Raw genomic sequence first — 13,087 nt, forward strand, 5'->3', positions numbered from 1 at the left:
CCGCCAGGGATGCCACTAATAGCTGTGGTATGGCAGCCAGGCGCCGCAGCCCCCAGCTCTGTTCCGCTTTGCGCTCCTGCCTGGGCTGTGCCCAGCCCTGCCTGCCCCCAGCCTTCCTTGCCTGCCCTCCTCTGCCTCGCTGCCGTGCTGGGGGCAGGAGTGTGGCCACAGAGTTGGTGGCCCTTTCCCGGGAGAAAGCAGCACCTGTCTCTGGCAGTGGCTCTGGGGGGGCTGGGAAATCGCGGGGGCTGAGCTCCCCTCTGTTGTTTTTGCTGCAGGCCCGATGGAGCAGGGAGGCTGGTGGCGGTGGCTGCTGCTGCTGCTGGGCATCCAGCTGGCCGGGGGCCAGTGCCCGGAGCAGTGCCAGTGTGTCCGCACCGCCCAGGTGGAGTGCTCTGGTGCTGGCATCACCACGGTCCCCAGCCCCATCCCTGCGAACGCCATGACCCTCCAGATCATCAACACCCGTATCGCTGAGCTGGGCGATGCGTCCTTCGGCAACGCCTCCCTGCTGATTGGGCTGCGCATCGAGAAGAATGACCTGTCGCGCATCAGCCCCGGGGCCTTCCAGCACCTGCCCGACCTGCGCTACCTCAGCCTGGCCAGCAACAAGCTGCAGGAGCTCCCCGTGCAGGTCTTTGAGCCCCTGGACAAGCTGGAGTCGCTGCTTCTCTCCAGCAACCAGATTCTCCAGGTCGAGCCTTCCCACTTCACCAGCCTGACCAACCTCAAGGAGCTGCAGCTGCACGGGAACAACCTGCAGGAGCTGAAGGAGGGGGTGTTCGACCAGCTCACCAGCCTCACCAAGCTCAACCTGGCCAGGAACAACATCGACCGCCTGCCGCCCCGCGCCTTCGAGCGGCTGGCACGGCTGCAGGTGCTGCGGCTCTACGAGAACCGGCTCCGGCAGATCCCGGAGGGTGCCTTCGACGGGCTGCCAGAGCTGCAGGAGCTGGGGCTGCACCAGAACCAGCTGGAGACACTGTCCCCGGAGCTCTTCATGCACAACGGGAACCTGCAGAAGCTCTACCTGTCCAACAACCTCCTTGCCGCCCTGCCAAGCGGCATCTTCTTGCCGCTGCGCTCCCTCGCCAAGATCACCTTGCACGTCAACCGCCTACGGGACATCTCCCCCGGCGCCTTTGGGCCCATGCCTGACTTGCGGGAGCTGTGGCTCTACGAGAACGAGCTCTCCACCCTCCCCACCGCTGTCTTCGGCAACCTCACCCAGCTGCGGCTCCTGGTCCTCAGCAAGAACCGGCTGCGCTTGGTGGCACCAGGGGCTTTCCAGGGCCTGGGGGAGCTGCTGGAGCTGTCGCTGCACTCCAACGCCCTGCGCCGCCTGGACGCCCAGGCGCTTCAGGGGCTGCCCAAGCTGCAGAACATCTCCCTGCACCACAACCAGCTGCAGGCGCTGCCGCGGGGCCTCTTTGGGGCCACCCCGGGGCTGCAGCACCTGCAGCTGCACTCCAACGCCCTGCAGTACCTGCCTGCTGGCATCTTCTCCCCCCTGGCCACCCTGCGGGAGGTGAAGCTGCACAACAACTCCTGGCGCTGCGACGAGGGCATCCTGCCTCTGCGGGGCTGGCTGGAGGACAACCCCCACAAGGTGGGCGAGACACCCCCTCTCTGTGCCCAGCCCCCCACCCTGCGGGGCATCCCTATCGCTGGGGTTCCACGGGACCAGCTCCTTGCCTCCCAGTTCCCCACTGCCTCCCCCCATCCCAGCACCCTGCTCCCTTCTCACCCCCCTGAGGCGGCGGTGCCGGAGGGTGCCTGGACGGAGCCCCCCATGGGGCTGCCGGCATCCCCCCGGGAGGAGGAGAAGGAGCAAGAGGAGGAGGAGAGGGGGCGGTGGGGGCTGACGCGCATGCAGAGTGGGGTGGTGGTGGCAGTCATCGTGCTGGTGTGTGTGGCCCTGCTGGCCGCTCTCGTGGCGCTGGTGGTCTATGGCTGTAGGAAGAAGAGCCACGTTGTGCTCATGAGGATGAAGGCACCTAACGAAGCCTGAGTGCCCGGCAGACCCTGGGGGGAGCGGTGCTGTCGGGGTATCCCCTCCCCATGGGGCCGAGGGACATGACAGCAGCTCTGTATCAGCTGTCCTCACTGATTTGGACAGGCTGGCATCACCCTGCGTGCTGCATGTCCCCCCGTCCTGTTCTGCTTTGCTCTGTCCCTGCTTTGCAGCAGGGCATCCCCCCCACCCCGGGTGACCTCCCATGGCTGTGCTCTGTCCCCAGCCCCTCCCGCCCCCAGTGCAGCCCCTGTGCCCATTCCTTGCCTGGGGGCAGCAGCCGGGGTGGGATGGGGGGGCAGGGGTTGAGAGGCACCCCTCGAGCAGGGAGCCACAGCCTGGCCATGATGGTGCTTACTCCAAACAAGACTTTCCCCATCCTTCATCTCGCCTCATTGCTTCCAGCGCTGCCTGCCCTTGCGCTGCTTGCTGACCTCCTCCAGCCCCTCTTCCCCATCTTCCTCTCCCCACCCCCCATGCCTCCGGACCCTGGCCCTGCCTGGGCAGGCGGGTGCAAGCCATCATGCAGGGCCGGGAGCAGAGCGAGCGCCTTCGCCCCCAGCAAAGCTCCCCGTCCTGGTGCTGCTGTGCATCTTTCCTCACCCCAAGCCACCTCCTGCTCCCCTCCCGCTTGTGCCTCGCCTGCCAGTTGAGCCGCGGGGCCACGTGCTGGCGTCTGGGCGCAGCATCAGCCCCCCCAGCCCTCGCCTCACGCTGGTGCTAACCCTCCTGCACCCTGCTGCAGGGCAATCATCGAGGTGGGGTGCGAAGCGTGCGGGGAGCTGGCCCCCCTGCCTGGCCGTGCTGGCCGCCCCTTCCCCTGCGAGTGCTGTCTACCAGGGGCTAGGAGAGGCTCCTGCGCTTGTGCCCCGAGGTGGCTGGAGGGTGCTTGGGCTGCTCCTGCTGCACTCTGTCCCTGGTCCTCGCTGCCTCCACACCCTTGTGCGTACTCTGCCAGCTAGCCAGCAGCCTGGCCCTGCTCTACCTGGCAAAGCTACATCCTCTCCTCCCCTCTCCTCTTCCTCTCCCCACCCTGAGTGTTCCCCAGGTGCGTGTGCCCGGTCCTGCTGCCTGCTTGCAGCCTTCGGGCAGCAGGGATGCTGGCGGTGCGTGCCGGGACAGGGGTCAGCAAGCGCTGGCTGCCCTGCAAATTGCAGTCAGGGGCCACGCTGCCCCCCAGCAGCACCTGTGTCCAGTGGCCACCATGCCTCCTCCAGCTGTGGCATGGCTGCAGAAGAGTCCAGCTCACCCCTGGGTGTGGTGTGGCAGCACCAGGCTGCCTGGGGATCGCTGCCACGGGACAAGGATCACCCTTGGTGTGCACCCCATGGTGCTGGCTGCTCACAGCCCCCCAGCAGCCGGTGGTGGCACAAGCAGCCCCACGCTCGCACACGTGGTGGGATGCTCCTCCGGGCTGGGACCTGCATGGCGGCAAGAGATGTGGGACTGTGCCGTGGGGCTGTTGGGTGCCGCTCTGTGACCTCTCTATTAAAGCACAGTTGTCTACCCCCAGTGCCAAGAGTTGTTCATTCACTCCTCCATGGTGCGCAGCCGGGGAAGGACCCAGCAGGGACAGGAACCATGCTTGATTTCATCTGCGAAGAGGTTTTCTTCATGTTGAAGAAAAGTCTGTACAGGCTGGTGGGGCTGGGAGAGGGTTAGTGGGCTGCGCTGCAGAGCCCGCGCTGGCCTGGGCTCCGACCTGGGGTGAGGGACCCAGGAGGGCTCAGCCATCCAACAGCAGCAGGATGGCTTTTGGAGAGTGAGCGGAGACCTGGGCGAGCTTCTCGATGGAGACATCGACTGCCTCCTGTGCAGTCCTCTCCCTGGGCCAGAGCCCTGAGGGTTTCCCCAGCTCCATGCTGGGGTGGTGGGGAGCTGACTTGGCTCCCTGCAGAGCTGACTGCCCCTCGCTTGTGTCCACTGAGTTGCTCTGTGCGTCACTGTCTGCTCCATCGGTCCAGCTGAATGCACCTAAGTGTCCTTCCTCTGTGGCTGGGGGCCCCCACACTGGCCCTTGCAGGGCAGCCCCTTAAGTTGGTGTATGCTGCTCCCCGGGGCGGGCTGCAAGCTCCCTGGGAGTCCAGCTAGTCCATGGGTCCTTCTGGCCACCCCACCACTGGCTGGGCGCATGTCCCAGGCTACAAAGCACATGGTGCATCTCAACGTGATGGTCCCAGGGTGGTCCCCTCCCCATGGTGTTGCTTTGCCTTGCTAAGCTATGCCTGGTCCTCTCTCTCGCACAGGGGACGTTTGCCAGCCCCATTCCCCACTCAGATTTTAATAAAGTCCAGAAGGGATCTTGGGGGGCTGCTGCAAGCAAACGTGCTGACTTTGGTGTGGGACTAGTGCCACCGGTGACAGCAGCACCCTACCACCACCCCAGGGCCAGTGGCTGTCAGGGGCCAGGACCCCACTTCCCTGCCAGGATGCTCTCTGGTGGCTGCCTCTGGCCTCACCTCCAGTCCCTCTGGGGTCAGGTTATTTTTTGAAGCATTCCAAGGACACGGGTTGTTGTTGCCGATAAGCAGCGAGGGGCAGCTCCGCCCCAGCAGGAACAGCCCATCAGCTGGCTTCTCATCCGCCCCAGAAGACATCATCCCATCTCAGCGAGCGGCGCCCTTGCAATCCTGCTGCGGGCAGGTCCCCACGATGCCACGCTCGGTAAGTGGTGGCCACGCCGCTCGGGTGGTTTGGGGGGGCCTGGGAAAGGTAGGAATCGCTATTGGCTCTGTGTGAAAACAAGTGAGATAGTGGAAAGGAAAAGCCAAGCCCAATGCTGCTCTTGAGCGCTGATCTAAGTCCAGGATCCTCCCAATTGTGCAGGGTGTCTGCAGGTGGGCATCGCCATGGGGCAGGCAGCATCTCCTGTTGCCCGGCATGTGTCCTCAGTAGGGAGGGACCGGTGGAGGTTTGGAGGCCACCGCTTTGCTCAGGTGGTCAAAAAGTGCCTCCCGTGGGCTGGAAACAGGCATTTGATCAGCAAAACACCCCTTGGGCAGGTTTGGTGCTGCTCTGGATGCTTGCAGAGAAAGAAGTACTTGATGGGCAATTAGAAATACAACCAGTGGACCCTGCTTCTTTTGTCCCCGAGTGCAGAACAGCCCTGCAGTGCTGTCCCCATCACCCAGCGTGTGTGGCACATCCCTGGGCTTCACACATTTCCCTGCCCCAGTAGCCAGCTTCGTGCCCACAGAGACATCTTGTGAGGCTGCGGGTTTCCCTGAGACCCCCACGGGACCCCACAGCTCCCACCTTGGCCGCTGCTCTGCAGGATGTGGGGACGGTTGGCAAGGGTGGCACCACCCTCGTTGCCACAGGGCAGGCTGGAGCAGGGCTGGGTGCAGGGGAAGAGACCCGGCCCACTGCATGGGGCATGCGGGGAGGGATTTGGGAGTGAAGCGCTCCCCGTTCCCTCAAGGGGAGTACTGGGATGCTATGGGGGCCCAGGGCTGGAGGGATGTCTGATGGCCCGGGCAGCTGCCCGTGCTGGCAGTGCCCCGGGCCTTGTTCCCCTGCATTTCTGGCTGCAAAAGCCACTTCACCAGCAGCACCTGCCTGTGGGTGCAGATTTCTGCCCCGCCGAGGCAGGGGATGAGGCTCGGCTCCTTCTCCAGTGCAGGCTGGTGGTCTACATGCTGCTGGGGCTGGGGTCGCTGCTGGTCAGGGGGCTGCCCCCACCCTGCCCCCCTGCCTGCCAGTGCTACGACACCTCCAAAGTCTTCTGCTCAGAGGAGACCATGCGGGAGATCCCGGCGGACCTGCCAGGGAACGCCACCCAGCTCTTCTTCGTGGAGACGGCCCTGACCAGCATCCGCAGTGGGACCCTGGGCTCCAGCACCACCCTCACCAAGCTGGTCTTCCTCAAAAACAACATTGAGGAGCTGGAGGCCGGCGCCTTTCAGGGGCTGCCCAACCTCGTGGAGCTAGAGGTGTCAGGAAACCCCTTGCCAGCGGTCAGCCCGGGGGTGCTGGTGGGGCCGCCCAGCCTCAGCAAGCTCTCCCTGGGGGCCAACGCCATCCGCTCCCTGCAGCCGGGGCTCTTTGCCGCTGCCTACCGCCTGCAGGACCTGCGCTTGCCAGGGAACAAGATTGAGGCGCTGCTCCCCGGCATCTTCCGCCCGCTCCGGCGCCTCCAGACCCTGGATCTCTCGCAGAATGCCCTGGCTGAGCTGCCGGCCGGGGCCTTCGCCAGGCTGGGGGGGCTGCGGCGGCTGCAGCTGCAGCACAATGCCCTGGGCAGCCTGGCCCCCAACACTTTCGCCGGTCTCCTCAACCTCACCTTCCTCAGCCTGGAGGGCAACCGCCTGGCCACCCTGCCCACCGCCCTCCTTGCCAGCACCCCTCACCTCCTCCACCTCTCGCTGGCCCACAACCAACTGGAGACGCTGCCCCAGGGGCTCTTTGCCAACCTGTCGGTGCTGCAGACCCTGGCGCTCTCCCACAACGCCATGGTCCATCTCCCCGCCGGGGTCTTCCAGGGGCTGGAGGGGCTGGGGGGGCTGCAGCTGAGCCACAACAACCTCTCCAGCCTGCCGGCAGGGCTGCTGGCTGGGCTGCCTCTCCTGGCCTCCCTGGCACTGGACCACAACCACCTGGCTCATTTGCCCCCGGGGCTCTTTGATGCCAAAATGGAGCTGGTGCAGGTGGGGCTGGCGTACAACCCTTGGGCCTGTGACTGCCGCCTGGCCTATCTCCTGGGCTGGCTGCAGAGCTTTGCTGAGCCCCTCACCCACGCACAGGCCTCCTGCGCTAGCCCGGCTGCCCTCCAGGGACAGTCCCTGCTGGAGGTCCCCCAGGGGCGGCTGGAGTGCCCAGGAGAGCCCAGCATCCCACCAGAGGAGGGCTGGGACAGGGTGCTGGGGGAGGATGCTCCGGGGCAGTGCACCTACAGCAACCCCGAGGGCACAGTAAGCGTGGCCTGCAATGCCACCAGCTGCCAGCAGCTCAGCCTTCGCCTCCCTCCTCTTCCTCCTCCCTGGCAGGCGGTGGGGCCGGGGCTGGTGTTCCAGGGTGCCTGGGTGCTGCGCTCCCGCTGTGGCACACTGCAGGTCAGCATCCTTGTCACGGCGCAGAGTGGGGATGAGGCCATGTCCCCAGGTCCCCCTCCCGCGCCCTAGGGCTCCAGCAGGCGCCTGCTTCTGCTCTGCTCTTGCATTGGCAACCTCCGAACCAGCCTGGGAACTGGCTCCCCCTCTCGCTCTGCTGCCCCTACCGTGGTCACCGGCTGTCACCGAGCTCTCCGCAAGACCTGGCCCGGCGGTATTTATTCTCCCAGCTATGTGTTACCTGTGTATTTTAAATATCATTAAAATGTAGATATTATTTCTGTGCAACCAGTTCCCGTGGTGGAGAGAGGAAACACTTCCCCCCCCATCTCTGCCTGCGTATTTGGGGGAAGCGAATGTCACTGTGGTGCAACGGGGTCTTGGCTGGAGCTTGTGTGTGGTGTCCCATGGATGCAGATGCCTGGTGTTGCATAGGTGCTGCTCTCTGGCATTCTCATCTCTTCCCCCCTGCAGCTCTCCAGCCCCACCTCCTTCCCTCATTCCCTCGGCAGTGCAGAGACCCAGCCACAGCCTGGCACCAACACCCAGGGCACGGCTTTGGTATGGGGTGTCCAAGTCCAAGGGAGATGTGGGTGAGTGCTGCCAATGGCCTGGCATGGGCTGCCTGGCTGCAGGGTGGGCTCTGGCCCAGGGCTGTGCACAAGTAGGTCCCCCCCCCACAGCCCCACCATGGGACCCCTGTGGTCTGCCCCAGAGAGGCTCGGGGACCCACAGAGATGGGGTGTAACGTCCCAGCAGAGCTTCCCACCGGGGGATGGCAGGTAAGGTGGGTGTTCCTCTGAGAGAGCAAGTGTGGGTGCATGCATGTGTGTTCGTGGGTGCATGGTGCATGTTCGAGGGTGCACACATGTGTGCGTGTGTCCCACAGGAGCTGTGGTGTGGTGTTGCTGCAGTGTTTAGCAGCTGCTGGGACGTGGGCTCTCCTGGGCCAGGCAGAGCTGGGAGAGCCCTCCCCGCCCCTGGCCACCCTCCTCTGAGCCAGCCTTCCCAGCCCTGCCTGCAGCAGCGGGGGAGCTGGAGTCCTTGCTTGGGGCCGCGCTGGCTTTGCTGCACCTCTGCCAGCCCCTACCCTGCTGCTGCCCAGCCGTGGGGCTGGGAGCACAGTGGAGGCTCGGTGCTGTGTTAGCTCCTGGGAGGCAGGTGGGCGATGCTGCACCCCCAGACATGATCTCACACAGCCACCCTGCCACCTCTCCTGCACAAGGGACTGCCACCCTGCTGTGGCCATCTCCCAGGTGACGCTGGCGAGACCACCTCCAAGCTTGGACTGGGGAGGCCGGGGCTGGCTGCAGCTCCCCAGCCCTGGCCCAGCTGTCACACGTGGGCTGTGTGCTGTCTGTGGCAGGGGGAGGCTGGTGTCACCCCTGCCATGAGCTCCGTCCCCTCCTGCACCCTGGCTCTGCCACCCTACAGCCTCTGGAGCAGCCTGGCACTGAGCAGGGATGCATACAGGGCTGCTGTTGGGAAGGGGTAAGGCTGTTCAAAATGTACGATAGTTTGGAATGTTTCTAAATTTGCCAGGAAAGCCCAGGAGCACAAACTGAACCTTAATAAGAACAGGTGAAAACCACAGAAGAATTGCTTAAATGCAACTTGTGCAATTGTCCCCTGGGAAGCAATGGGTGCCTTGTCATTTTAAGCCTTTGCATCAGAGTGTTTCTTCCCAAGAGGTGCCCTGTGCCGGCCGGGAGCCCTGGGTGTCACCGTGGGAGGGTCTGTGGCTTGTGCTGGGGTGGAGGGGAGCACAACGCTCAGCCCCAGCCCTGCGGCCAGCAAGGTGTGGGGCTACGGGGCCAAGCTCAGAGCCTGGGTGTCAGTCTGTCTGTCTGGCCACAGAAGTCCTCACTGTTATAAGCTTAAACAAATGGCTTCAGAGCAGCACCTTTAGCTACATAAGCCAATTCCTGAGGAAGGAAACAGCTGGATATTTTTAATAGGAAAAGCTTTAAATAGGAAAAGCTCCCTTCTGTTGTGTTTGGGGGGTGGTGCCTGTGAAGCTGATGGGTCACACTGGTGGAGATATGGGACTACAGAGTTTCAGCTACAAAACAGGCTGGCCTGGAGGTCTTCAGGTTTCCCTGGGTTTGACTGGTCAAGTGGCACCAGCAGATAATGCCTGGGGAGCACGTGTCTGTGTCCTCTGCGAGGGGTTTCTGCAAGTGGCCTCCCACGCTGGGGGCACAGCTCCACTGCCTGCACCCCGGCCGTCCCTTATCTCCCCTCGCAGACCTGCACCCTGACCTCACATGAAACCAAGCCCTGTGCCTGGGCTGTGGATAAAGAGCTGGCCAGGTGATGGGACCCCCGTCTGCTGGCCTCCCTCCTCTCATGGCGTGGCTCGTTCCTGCAGCTGGACTTGTTCGCAAGCACTCGGCCAAGTAAGTGATGTAAAATGCTTTTTTTGTTCTTTAAAATGTGCCAGAGGGGGGGCTGTTGATTGATTCCTTGCAGCAAGGAGCAGGAGAGGCTGCAGTGCCATGAGCTGGGACCATCCTTCTGTGTCCCTGTGCTGCTGGAGGGTGGGCCAAGCAGGGGAGCACACAGCCAGCCGCGGTGAGGGAGGGTTTTAAAAGAGCTTTGCAGCTCAAAACTGTTGAATTTCATCCCCGTGCACCCAGCCCAGCCATTCCCACCTGCACATTTAACCCCTTGCACTGCCCCTGCAGCTGAAGTGCAGCAGGCACTTTTGCACCCATGCCCCTGGCTCCTGTACCTGAGTCGCCCCCGGGTGAGGATGGGCAGGGATCAGCAGTGGTTTCTGCCCTCGGGAGCCCTGCGGGGCAGCTGGCACATACCTCACCTCCCACCAGTTTCTCTTCAAACCTGGTAGGTTTCAGCCTCCTGTACTTGCTGACCTCTCAACATTTTTCAAAAAACAACTTTTCACAGCAAATTTGCCCTCCCAGCATAAGTTTGTTTGCATGCTCAGCTTTGAGGGACACCCAAAAAGCAACCCACAGCCCTTTTCTCTGCTCCCACCCAGGGCTGTGAATTGCAGGCTGGAAACTACTGTCCCAGTACTGTGCTCATGGTTGTTAAACCCCAGCTAATGTGTTAGCTGTGTGTTTCCAAACGACTCGATGGACGTGGTGGGCTTTACGTGCCTACTGGTGGGTGTGCATCAGTGACTTCACTTCCTAACTGCAGGTCAGAGCCCCAAATGTTAGGTATTAAAGAGTTCATCTGTGGACATTTCATGGCCTTTTAGCGAGCCCTGCTGTAAAGCTTGGTTGCTGCTCACAAGTTAACTGTTCCTATCTGACAGAGCTGCCGTCATGCGGTTAGCAAGAATCCTGAAAAGGAGATGCTTAGAAGCGATGTTTTAAATGACCCCCCTGAACTCAGAGAAGCACCAATGAAGGAACAAGTCCATCCAGCAGAGTGTGGAAATTCTGAGTAAACAAGGTCGTCTGGTCTCGGCCGGCCATCTCCTGGGACCCTTCCTGGTCCCTCATTAGCAAGCACGGGGCTGATTGCTTCTGTTGTCACATGAATGGGCTATTGCGCTGCTGAGTAACTGGACCCACTGGGGCAGTGCTAATGGGCTGTGGCGCTTTGCCTTTTTCACCCAAATACAGAGCCTACAGCCCAAACGTGGGAGGAGGATGGTCAGAGAACAGACTGTCCAGCCCTTGCCCCTCCTGGAGAGCGTCCCAGGGCCAAGCCACAAGCTGGCTTGCTCTCCCTTCCTCTCCAACCCTCAGTACCAGCGGCAGTGAACTCTTGTAAATGCAGCGTAAGTTGGCTTGTACAGTCTCTCTCTTTCTCATAAAATGAGTTAGGATACGTGAACAGAAGAGTCCTGAGAGCTGAATGACAGCATGGTACCACAGCTCATGAGCTGTGGACAGAGAATTTTTTTTGTTCTTCGTAACTGATTTTTGAAACCTTTTTTTCAGGACCATGTACCAGCATCTCCTTTTCCTTTTCTTCCTTTCCTTCCATCCCCATAAATGCCAAGATCAAATCCTGGGTGAAGATCCATATGAAATGCCCAAAGACTACCAGGAGGTCTACAGCGGGACAAAAAATGACATCAAAGAGATCCCCAAGACTGCAAAGCCCTTCATTTCTGAGATGATTTTCATGCACACCAGCATCACTGCTGTAAGGAAAGGTGCCTTCAGGTACATGCCCAACCTGATCAAGATTTTGTTTCTTGGCAACAAGATCAAGACAGTTGAACCTGGAGCCTTTGATGGTTTGGAGAAGCTGAGGGACTTGGAGATATCTGGTGCCTCATTAGAAGAACTAGCTGTGGGCACTTTCCAAAACCTTCCAAGCTTGCAGAGGCTGGAGCTGAGAGACAGCCGCCTCAGATACATCCCCAAAGGCCTGTTTGATGGGCTGGAAAATTTGGGAGAGCTCTCACTGCACATCAATGCAATCCCTTCTCTTCCAGAAGGCATTTTTTATTCTCTCATCAATCTAACGTTTTTGGACCTGGCTAGAAACAGGATCACGACTCTTCCTGGGGATGCCTTTAGCAAACTCTCCCAGCTGCAAGTCCTCCGTCTGTATGAGAATGAGTTGCAGGACCTCCCAGAGGGGCTGCTAGACAGTCAGCCTGGGCTGCTGGAGCTCAGCCTCCAGAGGAACAGGCTCAGGGCGCTGCCACCCATGCTCCTGAGGAGTCTGTCTCACCTGGAGAAACTCCTCTTGGACAACAACCTCATTGGGGTTCTCCCACCTCAAGGCTTTTTTGGTTTAAACAAATTGAAGCTGTTGACTCTGGGTTCAAATCGTATTATGGAGCTCCCCTGCTTCCTTTTTGATACCATGCCACACCTGCGGGAGCTAGACCTGAGCAGAAACAGTTTGGCCACACTTCCAGACAGCATCTTTGTCAACCTTACATCTCTTGGCAAACTCATCTTGTCTCACAACCAGCTAGCAGCCCTACCAAGAGCAGTCTTCACTGGGCTCAGCAAGCTCTTGGACCTCCAGCTGGACACAAATCAGCTCTCTGCTCTGGATGACAAGGTCTTTGCTTCTCTCTCAAATCTGAAAACCCTCAACCTTCGGAAGAACCAGCTGGAGAGTGTCCCCCGAGGTCTCCTGGACCCCCTGAAGAAGCTCAGCTCAGTGTATCTCAGTGGGAACCCATGGAGATGTGACTGCAACCTCTGCTACCTGCACAGCTGGATCCTGGGCAACAGTGAGAAGGTCAAATTGTCCACCCAAGTGTCATGCAAGAGTCCACCCCACCTGGCAGGGCAAGCAGTGACATCGCTGAGGGATGACCACTTAATTTGCTCAGCTACTTTGCCTCTTTCAGCTTCTTTTACCCCATCTCTGCCATTCACATCCACAACGTCACAAGGGATGTCAACCTTGCTGTCACCTGCAGCCTTGCCCACTGCAGCACCAACCATACTGTCATCAGAAGCCTTTCCCATCATGGCACTGCCAACCACGCTGTCACCTGTGGCCACCACTGCCACATTACCAGCCATGCCAACGGAGGCCTCCTTCACTGCTCCATCACCAACCATGCCATCTAAGGCCTTCATCACCACCTCATCACAAACTGAGCCGCTCAAGAACTCCGTCATCACCACACCATCATCAACCACACTGCCAACGGCCTCCATCACCACTCCATCACCAACTGTGCTGCTGAAGGCCTCCATCACCACCCCGTTGCCAGCTCTGCCACAGGAGGCCTTCAGCCTGTATCCAACTCCATCCACCATAAGCCTACAGCCTTCTGGGGCCACCAGACCAGAGCCTGTACTGTCCACTCTAGCTTCTGCCACCACACCAGTGCCAACCAGCCTGCTGGCAGCCACCACCAGGCAAGTGCCTCCTGCTCTTCTGGTGCCCACGGAGAGGCCAGACACCATCCCATGGGGGACACCAAGCATCTCCCTTGTCTCAGCCCCTCCCACGGCACTGCTGGCCTCGCACTCCCCATTCCACCGTGCTCCTGCACCAGATGGGGAGCGGGACCATGCCAATGTGTGGGGCTTGTCCACAGTTGGCACCCAGCCTGCTCCCACTG

At 60.9% G+C, this 13,087-nt stretch overlaps 3 protein-coding genes across 3 annotated transcripts in view; all 3 read left to right on the forward strand.

The window, feature by feature from the left end:
• The window catches only part of LOC104127132 (leucine-rich repeat-containing protein 15), a 4,513-nt gene extending 1,910 nt beyond the window's left edge, over positions 1-2,603 (forward strand). The window contains exon 2 of the mRNA XM_009639775.2: positions 279-2,603. Within this exon, the coding sequence (XP_009638070.1) occupies positions 284-2,011 (1,728 nt within the window). The 5' untranslated portion in view covers positions 279-283 and the 3' untranslated portion in view covers positions 2,012-2,603. The remainder of the gene's footprint in view (positions 1-278) is intronic.
• Positions 2,604-4,206: 1,603 nt separating this feature from the next.
• CPN2 (carboxypeptidase N subunit 2) lies at positions 4,207-7,534 on the forward strand. Its single transcript, XM_009639720.2, has 2 exons — positions 4,207-4,678; positions 5,632-7,534. Exons 1-2 carry the CDS (start codon positions 4,667-4,669, stop codon positions 7,132-7,134), a joined length of 1,515 nt encoding a protein of 504 aa, XP_009638015.2. The 5' UTR covers positions 4,207-4,666; the 3' UTR covers positions 7,135-7,534.
• Positions 7,535-9,166: 1,632 nt separating this feature from the next.
• On the forward strand, positions 9,167-13,083 carry LOC104127091 (carboxypeptidase N subunit 2-like; the record flags this gene model as incomplete). Its single annotated transcript, XM_035895222.1, has 2 exons — positions 9,167-9,461; positions 10,983-13,083. Coding segments are annotated over exons 1-2 (2,184 nt in total), but the record flags the coding sequence as incomplete, so codon positions are not given.
• Positions 13,084-13,087: the final 4 nt, after the last annotated feature.

Source organism: Egretta garzetta, unplaced genomic scaffold (genome assembly GCF_000687185.1).
Source record: "Egretta garzetta isolate BGI_Z169 unplaced genomic scaffold, ASM68718v1 scaffold425, whole genome shotgun sequence".
NCBI classification, from domain to species: domain Eukaryota; kingdom Metazoa; phylum Chordata; class Aves; order Pelecaniformes; family Ardeidae; genus Egretta; species Egretta garzetta.